This window comes from Furipterus horrens, unplaced genomic scaffold (genome assembly GCF_987537825.1).
Source record: "Furipterus horrens unplaced genomic scaffold, mFurHor1.1.pri manual_scaffold_5, whole genome shotgun sequence".
Classification (NCBI taxonomy): Eukaryota; Metazoa; Chordata; class Mammalia; order Chiroptera; family Furipteridae; genus Furipterus; species Furipterus horrens.
The window spans coordinates 178090692-178115514 of record NW_028327175.1 but is presented as its reverse complement, the minus strand read 5'-3'; the positions used below and the strand labels follow the sequence as shown (position 1 = coordinate 178115514).

General features: G+C 41.3%; 1 protein-coding gene across 1 annotated transcript in view; it reads right to left on the bottom strand.

Moving 5' to 3' along the window:
- The window catches only part of WDFY4 (WDFY family member 4), a 350593-nt gene that overhangs the window by 5474 nt on the left and 320296 nt on the right, over positions 1-24823 (bottom strand). Inside the window, exons 54-59 of the mRNA XM_090278357.1 lie at positions 10141-10353; positions 7510-7657; positions 6538-6722; positions 6148-6306; positions 3365-3544; positions 1285-1467 (exon numbers count right to left, since the gene is read on the bottom strand). Coding sequence (XP_090134483.1) covers positions 1285-1467; positions 3365-3544; positions 6148-6306; positions 6538-6722; positions 7510-7657; positions 10141-10353 — 1068 coding nt within the window. The remainder of the gene's footprint in view (positions 1-1284; positions 1468-3364; positions 3545-6147; positions 6307-6537; positions 6723-7509; positions 7658-10140; positions 10354-24823) is intronic.

Genomic DNA, 24823 nt, shown 5'->3' with positions numbered 1-24823 from the left:
CTGATGTCTCTCTGTTGGAGATAAGTCTATTCTCCACTTGGCATATCCACCATGTTATCCATTTTGCTTCCTGAAACATCATTTCCATGATTACTCTGAGACTGTGTGTGGAGAGCCCTGGAGAGCAAGGCCAAGTTGGCACACAGCAAGCTCTCATAAATGCTTGTAGAATTCAGTGGGTATTTTGCTGAATATCTTGTATTATTTGATTAATATTTGCTTTCATAAACTGTTAAATTAAATTGAAAGTTTTTTGAGCAAGACTCTTCATTGTCTATCTTTACTCATTCCTTCCACTTTCCAGTCTCAGAAAAATCACCTATATTTTGTTCTTTCCATCTTATTCTTTCCACCTCAATGTTTCTCTTCCCTTCTCTTCTTGGTTTTTGAAGGTCTCCCTCTCCCTTTCTATGGCCCTCCTCAGAGGATCCATGGCACATTTTGATTATCCTACTCATAGCATGAATCACATACATGTATTTTCTGTTTGTCTTCTCTTCTAGAATATGAGTATCTTAAAGACAATAACATGTTTGTCATTACTCTCTGTGTACCCTATGGCATGTATAAAGTGATTGGCACAGAGCCAAAGTTTGATGACTGTTATATGGATGGATCGATGGATGGATGATGGATGAATAGTTGGAAAAATAGTTGAGTGAATAAATGGATTCATGGATGTATGGATGGAAGGTAGATGGGAGGATAGATAGATGGAAAGAAAAAAGATGGAAGGAAAAAAGGAAAGGAGAGAGGGAGGAAAGTAGGAGGGAAAACAGATATAAATAGTTGGGTAGGTGGGTGGATCTTTTATTAGATGGATGAATGGATGAGTGGATGACTAAATAGACGGATAGATGGGTAAGCAGAGAGATAAATAGTTGGATGAGTAGATGAATTAGTGAATAGTTAGACAACTGAGTAAATAAATGGACTAATGTCTCTTTTCAGCACTGGGCTTGTTTTTTTGCATCTGACCATTCAACTTTCATACCTTTTATAAATGTTTATTTCATTATGAGTGTATGGGTGTATAAAATTATATATTGTATGTATGTATACATGTGTGTGTATGTGTGTGTGTGTGTGTGTGTGTACACTTTAAAATTTTTATTTAACTTTTGGCCTGGGAAGAACCTTGTATTTGCCCTCACTTGCTATAGGGACCTAGTCTGGAATGGTCTCAAATGCAGCCTGAAGATTCAGACCTTTAGAGGAAGTGAACGGAATAAAAATGAACACATTTCTTCTACCATGCCCTCATTCTGTGCAAGATACACCTACCCGTACTATGCCGTCTTGACTTCCAGTGATGATGACATGGCTTGAGTCCCATGCTGGCCCCTCCACCATGCAGCAGCAGGTTATGGCTCCTTCCAGGCCCCAGGTTGTGGTGATGCTGGCCAGGGGCCGTCCATTGACATTCCACAGGGACAAATGGGCTCCAGCACAGGAGACAATGGTACCCTGCAGCAGTGAGATCTGGCATCACTCCAAGCTGGGTCACTGCCTGCCCATCAGCTACTTAGTCAGCTGCTCAGTTTGTACACCCAAACACCCTCACCCTGCTGTCCTCTGAAGACTAACCAAGAGATTCTCAGACCTGCTAAGACATTCATATCTTCTCAGCTCACTCACTGGTCTGCTTTGCTTTCACACAACTGTAAACTCCTGGCTTTTTACATACTGTAACCATATGTCTGGGATTTGCCTTTCCAGCACAGCTGACTGGCTCACCCTTTGAACTCCTCTCACAACTCTCTCCCTGGTGGTGTACACCCCTGGCTATGGACACAGGCTTTACACCTGGTTGGCTATCCTTGTCCCCAAGAAGTTTTGGACATTACCTGGGAGAGAGTAGAATACAGATGTTCAAATGACTGCAAGTAAATCATAAAATATCCCTCTGGGGAAATTTTCTGAGGAGAAATTTTCTCACTGCAGCTTCTAAAATGTTTCTATCCAGAGTGTTTGCTCCTCAAATTCTTATCTACTTTTGTGTCCAGTAGAGTATTCACAGGAACTCAAAGGGTGATGCCTTTGAGCCTTGCACTACCCACAGAAGGGATGTAGGTACTTCCATAGCCTCCCTGGGCTGGACTTCATCATGTCCCTCCCTCAGTGGTTTGCTATAGGCTCTGCCTGAGTCTAGGGAACATATTTTCCCAGCACTGGAACCAGCAGGTACTTAGTAAACTAAGTTGGCTCCTGGACAAGTTGAGTTCAATAAGTTGTCCTTATAAGTCTTCTCTGATGTCTAGGGACATCATTCATTATGGGTTTTATGTTCTCATAGATCAGGGCTTGGTGCCTTCCCAATACATCCACCTATTCAGCTGCTCACCCACTGTCCTTCCATTCTTCTATCCATCCATTTCATTCACCCACCCCTCCATCTTCAACCCATCCATCTACCCATGAATTCATCCAAATATCCAGCCACCCATGTATCTATTTATCCATCCATCTACTCATGCATCCCTCAGTCTGCCCTTTCATCTATCTATCTATCTATCTATCTATCTATCTATCTATCTATCTATCTATCTATCTATCCTCCATTAATCTATTCATCTATCTATCCTCTATCTGCCCATGTAACATTCATTTTGGATTCAAGCCTATCTGGAGCACCATTTTCAGCCAAAGTTGGCACTAGAAAGTTCCTTCCTCATCTCCCCTCCCCTATGTTTCCCTTTCCTACTGGATCCATGCCCTGAGGCCCTGCGGCCCTGGGTTTTTCAATAGCAGATGTAGAGCCTCTGTATTTTCAGGGAACTCCATGCCCTATGATAGGGATTCTAGCTTGGGAGAAACTCCCCATTGAGATTTATATATGTATTTATCTAACTCCATCTCTCATACACACAGACACACAGACACACAGACACACTGACACACAGACACACACACACATTTCTGACAGGCTCATCTTTGGTGGCCAGCATGGAGAGACAAGCAGAAGCACTTCCTGGCGTGGAGACCAGAGGCATCTGCTCAGTCAACACTGATTTGCAGTCAACAAGCTGAATTAATTAAGGCCAGGAGATCCCTCACCAAAGCCAATTTCTAGCTCCAACTCCCTGATGCCCATACCAGAACAGAAACTTCCCACTGCTCCCACTACCCAGAGGGAAAAAAATAAGAAAGCAAAAAATAAATTCTAGATCCAGATCCTACACATGCTAATGGCTCCATTTCTGCCTGTGTAGAAAATGCTCTATACATTTGGAGCCCAGTCAACATTCTGGGGTGGTCAGCATCTCTCTGCCCCTGGGTTTCCTCTACGGAAACCATCTAGCATGCAAGCACCCAGGGTTACAGACATGTCGAGGACACAGATATTATGAAAGAGTGACCTCACCGAAATGTCACTGATGGCTATGGCAGATATGCCCTCCTGGTGGGCAGGCAGGCGGGCCACGTGGGTGAGGTGGTCTAGGTCCCACAGGATACAAGTGCAGTCTTGGGAGCCACTCACCAGGATGCTGAAGGTGACTGATGCTGCCAGGCATGTGACAGCTTGTGTGTGTCCATACAATGCCTGGGGACACAAGACAGAACCACAGGTTGTAATAGGGACCAGCAATCCAGCTACTTGGTGAGATACTCCACCCTCCCTGTTACTATTGGGCCTTAGATGAGGAAACAGATTTGGAGTGATTCAGTGATTCCAAAGCCTGTGGCATGTGTGTGCATGTGTGTGTATATGTGTCCATGGCTGTCCTCCCAGTTCCATCCATCTCCAGGGTTGAGGCCAAGCTGGGAGAACTGGTGTCCTTTAATCATAACCCAAGCAGACACCAGCAGCATCATTATGCTCTGTATCCCCTGTATTTGTCTCTCATCCTTAAACAGCATGTGCTACTATTAATACACAAGGGTACTAATTTACAATGTGTGCATTCCAATGAGCAGCATAAACATCATTTGGGAACTTGTTAGAAATGCAAATTCATGGATCCTAACCCAGACCTACTGAATTAGAAACTCTGGTTCAGCCCAGGTTTTCACAAACCCTCTGGGGAATTTTCGCACACACTCAAGTTTGCATGAAAAAAAAGGGATCTCAGGAACACATGTTACCCTGGGAACTAAACTGGGAAGAAAGCAGGGAGCTCATTTCATAGTTAAAAGCATGTGACTTTTAAGTCCAACCGATCTAGGTTCATAGCCAGTCTGTCCATGTGGCAGTAGGTGATTCAGAGCCTCGGTCTCATCCCCTCAGGTTGGCCTGTGCTTCTTAAAATTTATTTTAAGGAAACAATCAGAAGCAAACAGCAATCTACATAGGATGTTTCCTGCTACACTGTTCAAAATAGTTAAAGCTTGGAAACAATGCAATTGTTTAGTTTTAGAAAGAATGGTTTTTGAAACTGTGGAGCATTGATATAAAACAATTGAAATGTAATTTTATGGAAATGAGATAATATGGGGCAAATGAAATGTAAATTACAAAGACTGTAGAAAAGTGGAAATGATTTGACAGGCTGGGTGAAAATGGAATAAACACATCTACACAATGGTATACACAGAATGGTGTAAATGTGTGTATCTGTGGTGGCAGTATGCAACAGTGAAAACTTTTATAGGGATTATAGAAAATTTATCTATGTGGAAGTAAATTTAAAATTTGTCTTTAATGATGTAATATCTTTTAAAATAAAACACTTCTAAAAATTGTTTATGAAGCTACTTAATGATGACTTCTCGGTTTATTAGTTTGGAAGAGACCTCCATTGCTCAGCAGCTGGTAGTCTGGGGCATCCCCAAGGCCATGTCAGCCTCTGTAGGCAAATAATAAAGAGTTTTATTTTGCCTAGGAAAAAGGAGCATGCAGGCTTTCCCATACCTTTTTCTCTTGATTTAGAACAAGGAGAGGATAACAAATTACATTGTCTGCTGTCAATACAGAGCTTTGATAGTGCATCTTCACTACTGAACAAGACCTTGGAGCAGCGGAAGGAGGGTTGCTTCCTTGGCTCCCGAGGCTCCACAGAGTGGTGCCTGGGAGAGAGGAACAGTCTACAGAGTAATAAATGCACTGTGTTTTCACTTAGGTCTGGAATAGAAACCCAGACCTTTGACACAGCAGTTGATAGAAAGAAGTAACGTGAAAACATGAAAAAGCAGAAGCTCCAAGATTGGCTCTCTGAGAGTCAAGGAAAGACATCCTGTACTTAATAGCTGCCTCTCAGCAGGTACTGCCACCTCTGCAGAACTGATCAACTCACTCATGGTTATTGAATGCCCACCATGTACCACACATGTGCTGGGGTAGCCTGGAAACACCCAGAGAAACCCAGAATCAGTTCCAGTGAAACATGTTCAGTAGGAAATCTGGTCAGAGGTCCATTTTGTATGATTAATTTGGGGTTTTGTTACTTTAGGGCTATATGGCTACTATAAAACAGATATAAAAAGACTTTGCATTTTAGAATTGGAAGTGTCCTTAGTGCTTTTCTTCAGCAAGTTCAAGAGTACACAGGAAGAAAGCATGGGGTTTAGTTAGAAAAACCTAGATTAAAATGCAAACTTGACCTTTCTGAGGATCAGTTCTGAAAGTGGAATAATAATACCTGCTTTACAAGATTAGATTATTGTGTCTTCTATAAACAGTGAGTAGCACTCTGCTTATCACTAGGAGTAGTGGTGTTTGTGAGGCCAGACCCCCTCTGCCCCTATCTGTTTTGCTCTCCACTTGCCACCACCCCTCCTGTCTTTCATTTCCTGGCTCTGTGATCTTGGATGAATCTTTTAATTTCCTTGCAACTATTTTTTCCCCACTAATAATGTAGGGATGACAACGGTACCTATTTTACAGGGCTGTTGAAGGGGTAAAATGAGGCTACCAACATTAAAGTGCCCATGGCAAATGCTCAAACATGTTCTCTAGTGTAAAGAAACAAATTTCACGGGCACTGAGGCATGGAGGCACCTGAGCTGTGCACTTGTCAAATCCACCCATGGGCATGAAATGGAGAGCCCTTGAGGACACAGAGCTGTGTGCCACCCTCAGCACCTCACTGCATTCTCTGCTTCTGAGATCAGGAGGCTGGAGAATGGGAGGACACTGTACCTGCACAAGGTGCACTTGCCCTCTGTACTACACCTACCCAAACCACCACACCTGCCTAGGCACTGTACCTGCTTGAGGTGCAAGCCTCTTGGATGGCCTTTGGCCATACTGAGCTCCCATACACACACCACAGTGCTGGCCCCTGACGTGATAATTGTTGTGGGGGATGGGCACACCACACACAGACAGCGGCCCCAGGCAGCCAGGTCCTCAAATGTCATCAGGATCTGTGGAAGACAAGTAGGATAGACCCTGTAGAATGTGGTTGAAGGCTCGGCCCACGAGGGCCCTTGACACAGTCACATGAACCCTCTCACTCCCGGCCGTGGGCAGAGCCATGTGGAAGATATGGGCCATGGGTAATTGACTACTTTAGGCTCAGCCATCTCCTGACTGCCTCTGCTTCAACCAGAAGGAGGCTGAGGCCTGAAGTTGCCCTGCTCCCCTGGCCTACTTACCTTGTCAGACCCATAGTTCCCCAGGCAGCAGCTGAAGTCATCAAAGCCCCAGCTGAAGGTCCTGTTCCATAGAGGAGGGAGCAGCACCTTGTTCTTCTCCACTGCCAGGATTGTCTTCTCAGTGGGGACGATGTGGCCAATGGCACCTTTGGGGGACTCAGAACCTAGAGAGAAAAGGTACATATCTGCCCGCCAGTTAGTATGGTGGGGCTCACAGTCAAAGGACAATACCACCTTTACCCAAGCCCAGAAAGGAGCCAGAAACAGGCAGCCTGGACTCAGCAAAGAAGGAACCTGGACAGGAATGACAGGCCAAGGCACCTCCCAGCCCTTACTCCAGGGGCTTTGTTAGACCCTGGCCCCTAGCAAGCCCCATGGCCCTGAAGCTGTTCCTTGGCCCCAGGTTCCATCCCTAACTTAGCTAATACTTTCAGTGTGTGGCCATGTGGGTCTTAAAGGATGATGGTAGTGGAGGAGTAGCCAGGGTTATTGGGGCAGATAGTACGAAATCATAGGAGCCTCGGGGAGTTCTGTCTTTCCTGCACCACGTCTAGGAGAGCTGGATACGCCAAGGACACTGTTCTTGGATTTCAAAGGAAAAAACTACAACAAACCTGACCTTATACTTCTCAAGACCAGAATGTCCCATGTAGTGGGATCTCCCCAAATCATTGGATGCCCCAGGGTAGAACAGACATCAGACTTCACACACACACAGCTTCTCTAGGAAGACAGGGCTAGAACTCACACCCAGGCCATCTGCCCCAGGGCACATGCTCTTGTTAACTGGCTGCAGGCCCTCCTGGGTGCTCTGCTCTCAGAGAAGAGGCCTCCCCAGATGCCTGCTATGACTTGAGACACAATCGGACCCCAAGCCCCTGCCAAAGTCTGTGCCCCCAAAGCTCAGAGGAATGCCAGTCGCTGACAGGACAACTCTGGAACAGAACCAAACTAAGCAGGGCCAGTATTCACCTTTGACTGTGACCTGGGAGGGCCGCAGTGACTGCAGGCTATAGAAAAAGGGCTGTGGGTGGCTGGTCAGGCTTGAAGGTGTGGAGACATCTTTTCCAGATGAAGGCTTCCCCGCAGCTGTCCTGGCTGGGTGGGGTTTAGTAAAGAGCTGGAGAGACAAAGGGAAAGGCACACATGCACAGAATGATAGGAGCAGACAGGCGGAGAAGTTGTCTGCGTGCAAGTTGCAGCTGCCCCTCTGCTCTGGGTGCTGCCTGGGCTGGGCTTGTTCTTGACCTGGGTGGGAATAATCAGCATAAACAGAACCATCTGGTTAAGTCCTCAGATGCTAGAAACAAGAGTCTTGGGGATCACAGAGGGGCAACTACTTGCTCAAAGTCACAGTGTAGGACTGGCAGACATAACTTTCTGGCTGCCAAATTTGTCTTCTTCACCAAGCAGCTTGGGAAAAGGATGACCTCACTGAGGAGCCCCTGGTCCCCAGGACAGCTGCCTTTCGTGTTATGGGGTCAGAATAGCCCTCTCTCCACCCCAAATCAACATCTCTCTTCGTTGGCTGATGCTGTTTCTCCTGTTTTCCCTTTTCCCACACACTCTCTGGACGCAGAATTCTTTAATAGCTTCTATTCAAGTATTTCAAAGAGCACAGGCAAACCCCATTAGAGGTCTTTCTTAGTTTTATTTTTCATACATCTCTATTGTTAATTGTCCCCAATCCAAACTTTTTGCATAATCAGGCAAAGGACGAAGGACAAGGCTTTGCCACATGGCAGAATCCTTGCTACTGGGTCAGAGAGGGTGGCGGAGGCCAGCTCTAGTCCTCTGCATTCCCTCCCCCCAAGTCTGAATTCTTGACGGGCTGCTTTCTTTAGCCAGCAGGCACATTCCTGGGTTCCATGATGGAGGGGCTGTGGTGAGCTGGCCTCAGCTGGACACACAGGCAGAGACGGGCTCCGTGAGCAGCTGGGGGCCTCAAAGCAGCCTTGGTTCAGTTACAGCCCTCCATCACATCCTGACTACTTAGTGAAGCTGGGTGAGTAGCAATAAAACAGAAATCAGAATGATGATGTTTAAGTGAGCATTAAATAAAGAACACTCTTCCCTGCACAGCAGAATGGCTAACACATCAGGTGACTGTCACAGCTTTGGCAGGCACAGCCTCTTGATGAAACACAACACAGTTCTGAACCATTTTAACCTTGTCTTCAGGCTCGGACCACATGAAGAATTCTAATTCTGATAATTATTTAGATATAATTTTTTAACTCACATAATATATCATTAAGTAAAATCAGAATCTAAAATTGTGTGTACTCCATGAAAACATAATGTGAAAATATTTTTCCTTTGACCAAGGATTGTGAGTATATAACACAGTACACAGATGGTGGTGACTACTATTTTGAATTATTTAATTGCTTTATCTGTATTATTCTATTTTTAAATGAAAGAAGTAAAACCATTAGGCTACCCAAGCTACCTTTTTGAAATTCTCTCCTTTCTAGCAAGCCTTGTCTGAGAAAACCCACATTTGGATGTGCCACCCATTCTCCCAGTCATCCTCAGGATCTGGGCCTTCCATAGACCCCTTACTGGGAACTAAGTAAACACAAGCATGTCACTTAAGAACAGGCAGAAAAGATGTTATTAGTTTTGCATTAACTGAGTTGATCCCATCCCCTTCTCATGCAAGGAAGGCTGTTGCCCAGGATGGTCCTGGAATTGGCTGGTCTTATGCCTTCATTTCTCAGTGTAACTCCTGATTGTCCAGGCTGGGACCCCAGCTGGGGGGCTATGCTTCTAAACCCAGAAGACTGTGCCAGGGATAAAATGTCTCTATACTGAGGATCAACAGAGCTAGAATCAATTAAATAAATATCCAACTCTCCAGCACACCATTCATCAGAGTGTCAACATGAATGCACAGCCTCATATTGCTACATGACAATCCTGTCAGGGGATGGAGCAAAAGGCTCACGTGAGATCCCTGCGATTTCACCAGGGACCCAGGGGTGGAACAGAGGTGCTCTCACAGAGTGGCAATATGACATAGACTCGGGAGTCAGCCAGATGAGGCTAGAGCTCTACTAATGGTGCCATTGTGAACAAATTATTTACTGACCCTCTCTGAGCCTCAGTTTCCTCCTCTATAACTCCTTTACACAGAGCTTATGGGAGAATTCAATGAGGTAACCACACTAGTAACTAACATTTGTTGAGTCCTAATCACATTTCAGGTATTTTCGAGCACTTCATGTCTTAACTCATTGCATCTTCACAACAACTCTAGAGGGTGGATACGTATAAGGAATTAAATCCTGTGGACTTATCATAGTGTCATAAAATACATCAGAGAGGAATGTAGCCTTCATCATTATCATTTATAATGCCATCTCTTTCACCAACACCTGATGGTAACTAAGAGTTAGCCCTGATATTGAAGGCACAGAAAGATGATCAGACACCATTTTGCCTGTTTAGTCCTCTCTCTTGCTCCCATCCTAGGAGAAAGCAGTCTCTCTCTCTCTCTCTCTCTCTCTCTCTCTCTCTCTCTCCACCACCCCCCTCCACCAAGCTCTCACTGTGCACACTTATTTGATAAAGGAAGACAAAGGACATGATGTGCTATACCTGTTTGGGAACCTGTCCAAAGTTGCTGACAAACCCCAAGATAGTGTTCCTGATCAAGGGGTCACTGATGCTGCTGAGGTCCATTTTGTCACCATAGAAGTAGGGATGGAATGTATTAACAGCTTCCACTGCAGCTGATCCCTGCTGCTTGTACCCAAAAATGAGGTCTATCCAGTGATGGAGGTTGGCACTGACGAAGTCACTTTCCAAAGCCTGGAACCAAAACCCAAAGAACATGTAAGATGCAGGCCTCTCAGAGACTCACTGCACAGATCAGGAAGGGCAAATGGTTCCTGCCTCTGCACAGGAAATGAGTGATGACTCCCTGGACTTGATGAGTTGTAAGTGGGCAGGTGAGCAGGCCACCCAAGGACCACCCAGTTTCTGCGTCCAGCTAGTGGCAAAACAGATCAGACTGTTCCTACCACCCTAACTCATCCATGCCATAAAATAATCATGAGGGCCAGAATATCTATGTCAAGCAGGTCTGAGAGTGATCAGCCAAATGGAAGAGACTAGACTGAAAATAAAGTCTTGGGGTCCTGCTGAGATCTGGCACAGAAGAAAGGAAAGCCAATTCTGACCAGAGAATGTTGGGAGGCTGAGACTAAATGTTGCAGTTAGGAGAACATGCTCTGGAGAGGACTGGACCCCAGCCCTGCCACTTACATTCCTTAACATCTCTGTTCCTCAGTTTCTTCATCTGCAAAATAGGGACAATAATTGTACCCTCTTTATGGGTTTATGGGCAGATTAGTTTGTGTTCATGACTGGTGAACGATGATTATACTGAGCACCCACTAGGTACAGGGCATGGCTTGGGGTTTTATGTGTGTTGTCCCTGCTCATTAGCACCACCTTTTACTGATATGAAAAATGCAACATTCTTAGTGATTTCAATCTCTCATCTCTCAGTTCCTTATGCTTTATTTCTCCAATGACTTTTACCTCCGTTTGACCTAGTCACCCACCCATAGACACACCTTAACCCATGCTAGTATCTGTACCTATTCTCTCTTAAAAATCAGTCATTTAAACATTCAGTTGGTGAAAGCCACATCTTCACCTTGCTGGTTTTTAACTACTTTATAAAATTATACACATCTTGATCCAGCTCAGATTTAGTGGGCCAATATTTCATTAACACTGGCCATTATCTCTTGTTTTTTAAATCATGTGTACTTCTTTCTTTTCATAGCACTCTTGAGTAAATTCAAATATTTTCTGTCTTCATGCTTATACCAGAGTATCTGAAGAATATCACACCAGTGGGAACATTGGTCAACCTCTAATTTTTGGTCACCAATCTCAAATGGACAATGAGCATTGCCAGATAACCCAGATATGCTTCTCTGGTCAACTCATGCTAAATCGTTTCACATGACTATTTCCCATTTCCTGTAATCTCGATTCTGACCCCCTCAGTCTGTTCACTTTCAGCAGTTTACCATACTTCCCACTTTATAGAGAAAAATAGAAGGCAATTAGGAACTCATACATCTTCCTGACAATACATAAATCTACCCTCATCTGCTACCTGCTGATTTCCTTCCCTCCTGTTTAAGTCAAGAAGCTGTCCCAACTCTTACACAAAGCTAACCCTCTACCTTTGATTTGAATTTGAAATCCTCCTGCTTTCTCATGAAGTTATTAATCCTTGTCTTTTATATTCAACATCCCTTTCCCATTGCCTCTTAAACATTCTTATTTAAAATTTAAATATAAAACCTTAACATTTCCTTAAACTCTCATCTCATCCAGGTACTCTTCTCTCTCTTCTTTCTCTCCTTCACAATGATAATTTTTGTTACCCATCCTTACCATCTCCATTTCCTTATCATCATTCACTTCCTTTATTTTTTTATATGTATTTGACTTCTTGTCTAGTGCCCTTCTTTTTTAGGATGAATAACTGCCTTTAATATTTCTCACACAGCAGGCTTGCTAGTGATAAGTTCTCTGTTTTATTTATCTGGGACTGTCTTGATAAATTCCTTCTTCAGTTTTGAAAAATATTTTTGCTGGATATAGAATTCATGGCTAACAGTCTTTTAGCCCTTTGAATATGTCCTACCACTGCCTTCTGTACTCCATGGTTTTTAAAACAATATTTACTGTTAATCTTATTAAAGATAAATTTTAGGTGATGACTTCACTCTTATTGCTTTCAAAATTCTTTTGACTTTATCTCTTTTTAATTTTTATTTTTCAATTACAGGTTATATTTAATATTATTTTGTATTACATTCATGTGTACAGCATATTGGTTAGACAATTATATACTTTGCAAGGTACTCCCCCAATATTTCAAGTACCCACCTGGCATCATACATGATTATTACAATACTATTGACTATATTCCAGAGAAGGAAAACTCTGACTCCAAAAAACCTCCGCTGCCTTGCGGCATACCTCTTCAGGGGAAAGGCTAAGGGAGTAAACCCCGACAGAAAATCCGGAGCCGGAGTCCCTAAGGCGGTTTGACGTTGTAGTCAACACCGGCAACTCCTGCGGCGCACCTGAAGCCAAGCTGTATTGACTCCATCTTTCCCTTGGACCCTTCAGCTGCGAAGAGAGGGGGGGTCTGCTGCATGGGCAACAGCAGACCCTCCATATCACCCTGCCCAGGCTCTGTAGCTTCAGCTCCACTGGAGAGGACACTCCAGCATCATCGCAAGATGTCGATTCAACATGGGAGGAGACAGATACCGTGTCACTCCCGAGTCGGACTGCACAGCCATTCTCGGCGGTGCAGATAGACTCTTAAGAAGCTACACCATCATCTCTCGAGACGGACAGCTGCCGACGATTGACTATATTCCCTCTGCTGTCTGTACTTTACATCCCCATGACTATTTTTTGACTACCAATTTTTTGCTCTTAATCTCTCACCTTTTTCACCTAGACTCCCAACCTCTCTCCCCTCTGGCAATTGTCAAAATGTTCTCTGTATCTGTGAGTCTGATTCTATTTTGTTTGTTTATTTGGCTCTTTAGATTACACATATAGTCAAAATCATGAGGTATTTGTCTTTTTCTGTCGGACTTACTTCATTTAGCTTAATACCCTCTAGATCCATCCATACTGTTGCAAATGGTAAGATTTCATTCTTTTTTATGATGGAGTGATATTCCATTGTATATGTGTACTACAGTTTATTTTTATCCATTTGTCTATTGATGGGCACTTGGGTTCATTCCTTCCATATCTTGGCTATTGTAAATATTGCTACAATGAACATAAGGGTGTATATACTCTTTTGAATTACTGTTTTGTAATTCTTCAAATATATACCAAAAACTGGAATTGCTGGTTCATGAGGAAGTTCTATTTTTAATTTTTTGAGGGACCTCTATACTGTTTTCCATAGTGGTTGCACCAATCTTCATTCTCACTAGCAGTGCACAAAGGTTCCCTTTTCTTCACAGCATTGCCAACACTTGTTGCTGCAAAACAAAAGGTCACTGGTTCGATTCCCAGTCAAGGCACATGCCTGGGTTGTGGGCCTGGTTCCCCTGTTGGGGCATGTGCAAGAGGCAACCAATTGATGTTTCTCTCCCTCTCTTCCTTCTTCCCCTCTCTCTAAATATAAGTAAATTTTAAAAATATTTTTAAAAATAAAATAAAACTTTTTAGTTTGATGTAGTCCCATTTTATTCCTATTGTTTTCCATTCCCACGGGGATATTTCAGAAAAATATTGCGAAGAAAAATGTCAGAGATTCTACTACCTGTGTTTTCTTCTAGTTTTATAGTTCAAACCTCTTACATTTACATCTCCTATTTATTTTGAGTTTATTCTTGTATTGGTGTAAGAAGGTGGTCTAGTTTTCTTTTTCTTTTTTGTTGTTGTTTTATTACTGTTGTCCCATCTTTCCCCCATTGTCCTCTCCTGCCCTACCCACCTCTCCCCTTTCCCACAGTCAATCCCCACCTTGTTGTCCATGTCCATGGGTCATTTATATTAGCTCCTTGACTAGACCCTTCCCCTTCTTTTCCCCATTCTCCCCCTCTGCCCTCCCCTCTGGTCACTGTCAGTCTGTTCCTTGTTTCCATGCCTCTGATTCTATTTCACTCATTTGTTAGTTTTGTACATTAGTTTCCTGTATTAGGTAAAATCATATGGTATTTTTCTTTTGCTGTAGTTTTATTTTTTTAATGTATCTGTCCAATTTTCCCAAAACCATATATTGACTAAACTATCTTTACCTCAGTGTATGTTCTTGCCTCCTTTGTAATATATTAATTGACCAAATAGGTGTGGATTTATTTCTGGGCTCTTGATTTTGTTCAATTGAGCTGTGTGTCTGTTTTATGCCAGTACCATGCTATTTAGATTACTATGACCTTGCAGAATAGTTTGATATCAGTTATAGCATGATACCTCTAAATTTGTACTTCTTCCTCAAGATTGATGTTCAGGGTCTTTTCTGATTCTATATAAATCTGTGGAACATTAGTTCCAGTTCTGTAAATAAGGCCATTGGTAATTTTAATTAGAATTTTGTTGAATCTATTGATTGCTTTGGGTAGTAGAGACATTTTAGTGATATTAATTCTTCCTATTCATGAGCACAGTATATGATTCCACTTATTTGCATATTCTTTAATTACTTTCTTCAATGTCTTAGTTTTATGGATACAGATCCTTCACCTTGGTGAAATTTATTCCTATGTATTTTTTGCATGCAATTGTAAATGAGAATAAAAGTGCAACAATTTTTGAATATTTATTTTGTATCCTGCTACTTTGAATTCACTTACCGGTTCTAGTAATTTTTTTGGTGAACTCTTTAGGGCTCTCTATGTATGTCATCTGCAAGTAATGACAGTTTCACTTCTTTATTTCCAATTTATATACATTTTATTTCTTCTTCTTGTCTGATAACTATGGCTAGTACTTCCTGTTTTATGTTAAGTAAGAGCAGTGAAAGTGGACATCTCTCTCTTGTTCCTTATCTTAAGGGAAACACCTTAATTTTTTTCCAATTGAGTACAATGTTGGCTGTGAGTTTGTCACATATGGCCTTTATTATATTAAGGTCTGTTCCAATTATACCTACTTTGCTGAGAGTTTTTATCATAAATAGCTGCTGAATTTTCTCAAACACTTTTTCTGAATTGATATGATCATATGGTTTTTAGTATTAATTCTGTTTATGTGGTATATCACATTAAGTGATTTGAAAATATTGAAACAATGTCACACCCCATGAATAAATTCCAACTTATCATGGTGTATAATCTTTTTAACGTATTGCTGAATTCATTTTTTTAGTATTTTACTGAGGATTTTTGCATCTGTGTTGATCAGGGACATTGGCCTCTAGTTGTCTTTCATTGTAGTGTCTTTATCTGGTTTAGGCATCAGGATGATGCTAGCCTCATAAAATGATCTTGGAAGTTTTTCCTCCAATCAAGTTTTTAAGAAAGGCTTGGGAAGGATTCCTGACCAAGATGGAGGCCTAGACAGACACGCTGGATCTCCCTCCACAACTAAGAAGGAATACAAATACCTCAAAACTAGAGACCATCAGAAATTCCAGAAAATGAAGCTGCATGGAAGTCCAACAAGCAAAGATATAAAGAAGAAACACTCATCCAAACAGGTAGGAGGGGCGGAGCCCGGGCAGAAAGGACACAGTGGTGGCAGCTGCAGCGGCATCAGCAGCAGGCCAGTGGAAAGTGCAGTCACATGTCTTAAAAAGTGAGAGGGAACACCTGGGGAGCATTCCCAGCTCCTGGCCAGACCACACAGCTCACGGTCCCAACACCAGGGAAAATAAAGCCTCATTGCTTCTGACTGTGCAGACCAGTGGGAGTTGGGGTGGAGGAAGAAACTGCCAGTCTCTCAGCAGAGTCCACTTGTTTAAAGGGCCTCCACAGTCCTAGAATGTTCACAGACCCACCCACTCAGGGGACGATGGTCAGGGCAACAGCTAGAGAGGCACTGGTCTCATATGGAAGTGGGAGAAGTGACTGGAAAAGGGACAAGTACTGAGCAAGCGACATTGTTCCCTCTCAGACCCCTCCCCCACATACAGCACCATAACATGGTGAAACGGGTCGCCCTGTACTGATGAATACCTAAGGCTCCACCCCTTACAACGTAACAGGAGCAACAGCTCTACCTAAGACATAGAGTCAAACAAACACAGGAGCCTGTCAAGATTAGGAGACAGAGAAGTACGGCCCAAAAGGGGGAATGGATCAAGGTTCCAGTGGGAGAACTAAGCGACAAAAGAGATAGCCAATCTAACAGATGCAGGCTTCAAAACACTGGTGTTAAAGATGCTCACAGGCATGACAGATATGCTTGAGTACGCCAACTCATTAGAGAAGTCAAGTCTATGCTAAGTAAAATGAAGGAAAATCCACACAAAAGCAATGGTGAAGGGAAGAAAACCAGGGTTCAAATCAATGATTTGGAACATAAGGAAGAAAAAAACAGTCAACCAGTACAGAATGAGGAAACAAGAATTGAAGAAAATGAGGAGAGGCTTAGGAACCTCTGGGACAACTTTAAATGTGCCAATATCCAAATCATAGGGGTGCCAGAAGGAGAAGAGGAAGAGCAAGAAATTGAAAGCTTATGTGAAAAAATAATGAAGAAATACGTCCCAAATTTGGCGGAAGAAATAGACATACAAGTCCAGGAAGCACAGAGTCCAAAACAAGCTAAACCCAAAGAGGACCACACCAAGACACATCATAATTAAAATGCCAAAGGTGAAAGATAAAGAGAAAATATTAACAGCCACAAGAGAAAAGCAGAGAGTTACCTACAAAGGAGTGCCTATAAGACTATCAGCTGTTTTCTGAAAGAGACTTTGCAGGCAAGAAGGGACTGGCAAGAAGTATTCAATGTGATGAAAAGCAAGGACCTACAACCAAGATTACTCTATCCAGCAAAGCTGTCATTTAGAATGGAAGGACAGATGAAGTGCTTCCCAGACAAGGTCAAGCTAAAAGAGTTCATCATCACCAAGCCATTATTATATGAAATGTCAAAGGGATTTACTTAAGAAAAAGAAGATCAAAACTGTGAACACTAAAATGACAACAAACTCACAACTATCAACAACTGAATCTAAGAAATGGAAACAAAATCCAACTAAGCAAACCAGAATAGAAACTGAATCATAGGTATGGGATAATTTGGAAGGTTACCAGCTGGGAGTGGGAGAGGGGAGAAATGGTGAAATGGTGCAGGGATTAAGAAGCATAATTGGTTGGTACAAAATAGACACAGGGAAGTTAGGGATAATATAGGAAAGGGTGAAGCCAAAGAACATATATGCACGACCCATGGTCATGAACTAAATGGGGTGGGGTTGCTGGGGGAAGGAGGGTATTGGGCAGAGGGGAGTAAAGGGGAAAAAGATTGGGACCATTGTAACAACATAACCAATAAAATATACTATAAAAAAAAAGGTTTGGGAATATTAGGTGTTTGTTCTTCTTTGAATGTTTGGTAAAATTATTCATGTTAAACCATCTAATCCCAGACTTTTGTTTGATGGGAGTTTTTTTGTTTTTGTTTTTTTATTACTTAATCAATTTCATTGGTTGTAATTGTTCTGTTAAGATTTTCTGTTTCTTCTTGATTCACTCTTGGAAGAGTGTATGCTTCTATAAATGTATCCATTTCTTAAAGGTTCTATGATTTGTTGGCATGTAGTTGTTCATAATATTTTCTTATAATCATGATTATTTCTGTGGTGTCAGTTGTTACACCTCATCTTCTTTTCTGATTTTGTTTCCTTTTTTTGTATTTTTCTTGATGAGTCTGATTAAAGTTTTATCAATCTTGTTTATCTTTTCAAAAAACAAGCTCTTGGTTCAATTGAACTTTGTATTGTTTTTTTTAGACTTTATTTTATTTATTCCTAATCTGATTTTATCTCCTTCCTTCCACTCACTTTGGGCTTTTTGTCGTTGCTCTTTTTCTAGTTCTTTTAGGTGTAAGGAAAGGTTGTTTATTTGATATTTTTCTTATTTTTTGAGGTAGGACTGTATTTTATCAATCTCCTTGTAGGACTGCTTTCACTGTGTCCCATAGATTTTGCGGTTGGGTTTTCATTTTCATTTGTCCCAAAATATCTCTTGATTTCTTCCTTGGTCTCATTGTTAACTCATTCATTCTTTTAGTAACATGTTGTTTAGCCCCTATGTGTTTTTGTGTCTTTAAGCTTATTTCTTGTAAATAATTTTTTGTTCCATTATGGTCAGAGATGTTTTTACATTTATTGAGGTGTGTTCTATATTGGAAAATGTCCCATGTGCACTGAGAAAGAATGTATATTATGCTGTTTTGGACTGAAATGCTCTAAAAATATTAATTAAATCAATCTGGTATAGTGTTTCATTTAAAACCACTGCTTCTTTGTTGATTTTCTGCCTGGAAGATCTATCCATTGATATTAACGGAGTGTTAAAGTCCTTTATTATAACCGTATGATTGTCAAGCTCTCCCTTTATGTCCATCAATATTTACTTTATGTATTTAGGTGATTCTATTTTGGGTGCATAAATGTTTATGAGGGTTATGTCCTTTTGTTGAATTGATCTCTTTAGCATTATGTAATGTTTTTCTTCTTCTATTATTATAGTCTTTGTTTTAAAGCTTCTTTTGTCTGATTTATGTATTGCTATCCCACCTTTTTTGGTTTGTTTTTTCTTTCCATTTCCATGAAATATCTTTTTCTATCCCTTTACTTTCAGTCTGTGTGTTTCTTTCTATTTGAGTGGCTCTTTTGTAGACAAAATAGTATATATATGAGTCTTGTTTTCTTATATATTCAGCTATCCTATGTCCTTTGATCAAAGCATTTAATCCTTTTACATTTAAAGTGATTATTGATAGGTACATATTTATTACCATTTTATTATACATTTTTTCCCCTCATTTTCTTATTTCTTCTTACTTTAACATTTCTTGTAATACTGGGTTGATGGTAATGAACTTCTTTAGCTTTTTGTTATCTGGAAAGCTCTTTATTTCTCTTCCATTTTAAATGATTGCCTTTTTGGTTAGAGTAGTCTTGGTTGTTTGTCCTTGCTTTTCCTCACTTTGTATATTTTTGTACCAATCTCTTCTGGCCTGAAATGTTTCCACTGAGAAATCAGCTGCCTTATAAGATTTTTCTGTCTGTAACTCACTGTCTTGCCCTTGCTGCTTAAGGTTTTTAATTTTTGTGTATTTTTAACCTTTGCCATTTTAATTATGTTATGTCTTACTGTGTGCCTCTTTGGGTTCATCTTGTTTTGGGTTGTTGGTGCTTCCTGGACTTGTGTGTCTTTTTTCTTCACCAGGTTAGGAAAATTTTCAGTCATTAGGTTCTCAATCTCTTGCCCTTTCTTTTCTCCTTCTTGTGCCCCTATGATGGGGATGTTGTTATGCTTGATGTTGTCCCTGAGATCCCATAAACCATCCTTATTTTTTTAATTCTGTCTTCTTTTTGTTTCTGATTGGGTGTTTTCTGCCATTTTGTCTTTCAAATCACCGATTTAATTCTGTGTTTCATTTTATCTATTGTTGATTCCTTCTAGTATATTCTTCATTTCAGATATTGAATTCATTTATGATTCTTTTTTATGATTTCTATGTCCTCCTTTATGTTTACTATCTCTTCTTTAAAGTTCCACTGAGTTCATGGATTGTTTCCCTAAGTTTCTTGAACATTCTTTTAATCATGTTCTAAACTCTGAATCTGGTAGATTGCCTCCATTTCATTTATTGCTTTTTTCTTTTCTTTTTTTTTTTTTTTTTTTTTTTACAGTTTTTCCTGTTCTTTCATTTGGAGCATGATCCTTTCTTCCTTCCATTTTGGCTGCCTTTCTGCATTTGTTTCTGTGTACTGGGTGTATCTGCTATGTCTCCAAGTCTTGTTAAGCTGGCCTTATGTACTTGGCATTCTGTGCAGTCCAGTGGAGCAGTTACCTGGTCACCTGATTTAGGTGCTCCAGGAATGTTTCTTGTGTGGGTTATGTGAGGATGCTCATTGTAGTTAAGTTTTGAATCCTGTTGGCACATCCATGGGTGGGATTGACGCTTAGGCTGGCTGACTCTGAGAACTGCCTACTACCACAATATATATGAGCAGGGTCTGACCCCACAAAATGAAATTTTCCCCTGCAAGTCTGATGCCTGCCCAAACCTCACTTGAGTATGCCATTTGGGGAGCTCGTTGGGTCATGCTCTCATGTGGTTTGAAGCCAGCCACCAGGTGTGTTGGTCCTGGAACCTCTTGGAAAGAACTCTGGTGTAGATCAATGTCAAATACTCCCTGTGACTGGCCCTGAACTACCTGTTAAGATTTATAAAGTAATCTATGCTTGGTGGCTGCCTCTGCTGAACCTGGGTGTGGAGGAGTCAAGCTATGTAACAAGATCAGCTTTCAACAGTACTCAGCATAGAGCAATATAACAAAAGGCCCAAAGCACCCTGAGATCCATCTCTGTCTGCCTGCCCTCTGTTAGACTCAGTCTCTAAAAGAGTTGCCTGAGGTAAGTTCTCAGTGAGTCACCTGGTAGGTGAGAGTGGTGTTCATCAGACTGATGGTACCAGTACTGGGTGTGAGGTCAGTTAGCAAATGTCTCAGACTTAGCTCATCAAGGTCACCTGTCACCCACATGGTGCCTGCAAACCTTTGGGACTGGGTCTCAGGGAGTCATCAGGGTGAGGCCAGTAAAGTTTATCAAGCTACATAGATTAAGATTTGCCCGTGTTGGGAGAGCATTATGCATAGGAATGGTGGTGCCAGTTGGGTTACAGAGAGAAGAATGACCCTTTCCCAAAAGCCACACAACTCAGTTTCTCCCTGTGTGTTTTCCACAGCTCCTGAGTCTGCCCAGGCCTCTTTGAGAGCCTTCCAAGAAAAACTGCACTGGGCCCAGTCTGGCTGCAGGTAGGAGACTCCTCTGAATGGTGTGAGCTTGGCAGGGTGGAGCCACAAGTAGTAGTGAGGGTGGGGCTGGTGCATCTGCCTAGGCCAATGTTATATGGAGGGGGGCATGGTGCCCATTCGGCATTGGGGAAGGAGGGGGCACAGCCCTTGCCCTAAAGCCACTCCACACAGTCTATCCCTATGCATCTCTGACAGCCCTTGAGCCTTCTTGGACCCCCTCAAGAATCTTCCAAGAAAGACTGTAGCAAACCCAGCCTGGCTGCAGTTAACTATTTCTTCTGCAAGCCACAAATATGGCCTGCAGAGCCACTGGTAGTCAAGATGGTGGAGCTAGTGCATTCCATCCCAGGCTGAATTCATATACAGGGGAATGGTCAACTCAGGATCAATGGCATCTATGGGGAGTGCGGGAGGTGGGTCTCAGCACAGGGACAATGGTGGCTCTCTCCAGAGCCACATTACCCATTCTTTCCCTACATGACTCCATTCTGCTCTGAGCTACCTTCCCCTGTTTGTCTAGTAACTTTTTCCTTCCCCTGGCTGGAGCTCAGGATGAATGCCTGCAGGCCTGATTTTGTGTGTTAGACTTTTAAAAGGGTGCCTGAGTTTCTAGCACTCCCTGCCTCATCCTGATAGACAGAATCCTCACTGATTTTCAGAGCCATATGTTGCATGGGCTTCTCTTCCTAGCACTGGTGTTCTGTTTTGGGGAGCTCTGCAGGGAGCTAAGACACCTTGCTTCTTAGGGGAGACTTTTGCAGCTGAGATATTCCTCCAGATTTTCAATTGCTGCACGTAAATGAGGGGCTAGCCCTTTCCATGTCTCTGCCCTTTCTATCAGTCTTAATGTAGCTTCTTTTGTATATCTTTAGTTATAAGACTTTTGTTCAGGTAGTCTTTAGTTGGTTATTCAGGTTGATTGTTTTATAATTTAATTGTAATTCCGACTTGGTTCTGGGAGGAGGTAAGTATAACTTCCACATAATCCATCACTAGCCTGAATCTCCTGACTTTATCTTTTGACAGTTTATGTTGTGCCAAAAAATGTGGAGCTCTGAGTCTACCCTTCTTGAAGTTTCTTTAGTGTCATGGATATATAAATTAATGTTTTGCAACACATTTGGGGTATTTATGGACATTATTTTTTCAAATATTCTTTCTGCCCCTTTCTCTCTCCCCTCTCTTTTTGGATTCTTATGTGTATGCCTGATGGTGTTATACAGGTCTCTAAGCTCTATTTATTTTTCATCATTAATTTTTCTTTTTCTTCCTTAGACTTGATCATCTCAATTGATTTATCTTTCAAGTTTGCTGATTCTCTCTTCTACCTGCTCAAATCTGACTATTAATTTTTTCTACTGAATTTTTCATTTTAGTTACTGTACTTTTCAACTTCACAATTTCTATTTGGCTCCTTCCTACAATTTTTATTTCTTTATTGATATTCTCTATTGGTGAGATGTAATTATCATACTGTCCTATATACTTTAGACATGGTTTTATTTAGTTCTTGAAACATTTACAATAGGTGTTGTGAAATATTTGTCTAGTAAGTGTAGGCTTCTTCAGTTATAGTTTTATTGACTGCTTCCCCCTACCCCATACCCCACTTTATATGGTCCATACTTTCTTTTTCTTTGCCTGCCTTATAACTTTTATGGAACATTTAGCATTTTAAGTAATAAGGTGTGGCAATTCTGGAAGTCAGATTCTCCCCTCTCCCCAGGATTTGTCATGGTTGTTGATGTTTGTTGTGGTTGTTTGTCTAGTAACTTTTCTGAACTAGTTTTATAATTTCTGTATTTTTTGTTGTATGTGGCCCTGAAGTCTCTGCTCTGTTAGCTTAATGATAGCTAATAAATGGATGAAGATTTCTTTGAATGCTTTAAAGCAGTAAGTCTCTCAGTTTTGCCAAAGGGCTCTCTGTGCATGATATGGTATGGTTTCATGGTTCTGCCAGGCAACTAGAAACTGCTTTTACCTTCAAATCCTACTTGTACTGAGCTTCAATGTCAGCTAGAAGTGAGAGTTTAGGCCCTTTTTACGTCTTTCTGGAGGATGAGCACAGCATTGTGCATAAAAAAAGCTCTTCAGATGTTTGTCCTTCTAGGTTCCCAGGGATATTTTTAAGTTTTTCAAGGCCTCATACACACCTCATTCCCCAGTTTTTCCTTTAAGGCTTTATAGTTAGCCAAAAAATATTGTTTGACAATTATTGTCTACTACCCTTAGCAGTCACTATGTTGCTTTTTTATGATTGTTTTTGACAAATGCTGCGAAAGAAAAGGCTATTTGCATTGGGCAAGCTCCAAGTGGGGTCTTTCAGGTAACCACCAGACAGGTCAAATAATGACAGTTCTCTCTGGGTATGGGTCTTTGAAGAAGCTTCAATCCCATTCTTCCCCTTCCAATGATTGTCAGGCTGTTGGTTTTTATTGTGCTTATAGTCTGTTGGTTTTCAAGGCTACTATGGAGCTGGAGAGGAGAAATGGGAACAGTGCACGTTAAAACACCACAAGTCTTGCTATTCTTAACAAGATTCAGTTATTTTCTTCAAGGAACATTCCACTGACTGTTACAAACATTTGCTTAATTTCCAGAGTTCTGAAAAGTTTGTTATGACAATTTGTCCATTATTTTTATTGCTTTTATGGAGTAGAGGATTTTTAGAAGTATGTACTGTGACGTTTTCACTGACATTGACCATCAACACCCTAATTCACTCCAACTCAATCGTCATTCTTCCAAAAGAGTGCTCCATTATCATCACTACCAAGTTCCCCTGGATCACATCTCTAACCTATATTTCATGGCACTCTCTGTCTAACTTTTGTAGCATTTTCAGATACAGTTTCCTTATTATTTCTGTGCTTATTTATCTGACTCCCCACTACACCACTGGCATCTGCAGTCATGCCTGTAGAGTGAGCTTTCTCACTCACCCCAGGCCAAAAACTTGTCTGAGAACAATTGAGGAAAGGGCTGCTGCTACCTAAAAGTCAAGTTCATCTCTGGCCCAAGTACTCAATATCTGTGGACTACGTAAGGGATGACTACTGTTAATGAATTTCCAGAGGCAAGGCAGAGATAAGCCAGGGAAGAATTTTCTTTTTGCAAAGAAATAGGGAGAGAGAAAAGGCACAGCTATGTTGTTAGTTGTCAGGCCTTCCATAGTTTTTTTTTTTTTAAGGTATAATTTACGCATAATAAAATTCACCTTTGTTAAATATACAGTTTAATGTATTCTGAAAAATTATGTAGTCATGAACCCATAATCAAAATATAGTACATTTACATCAACTCAAAACTTCTCCTGTACTCCTTTGCTGTCAACCCTACTCCAGACCTTAGTAACTACTAACCTGAGCTCTGCCCCTACAGTTTTACTTTTTACAGAATATCACATAAATATAATATCATAGTACATAGCTTTGGGTTCTGGCTTTTTTTTTTTTTTTTTTTTTGCTTAAAATAGTGCTTTTGAGAGTCATCATGTTGCTCAATGTATTAGTGATCTGTTCCTCTTTATTGTTAAATACTATTCTATTGGTGTATGTGTATTATTTGTTTATCTTTTACAAATTGATAAACATTTGTGTTGCTTTCAGTTTTTTGATTAATATGGTTAAAACTGATGAATTTTTATGTACATACTTTCTATGGACACATTTACATTTCTCTTGGGCAAACAGTTACAAGTGGAATTTCCAGGTGATATGGTAAATGCATCTTCAACTTTATAAGAAATATCAAGTTATTTTTTTTTCAAAGTGG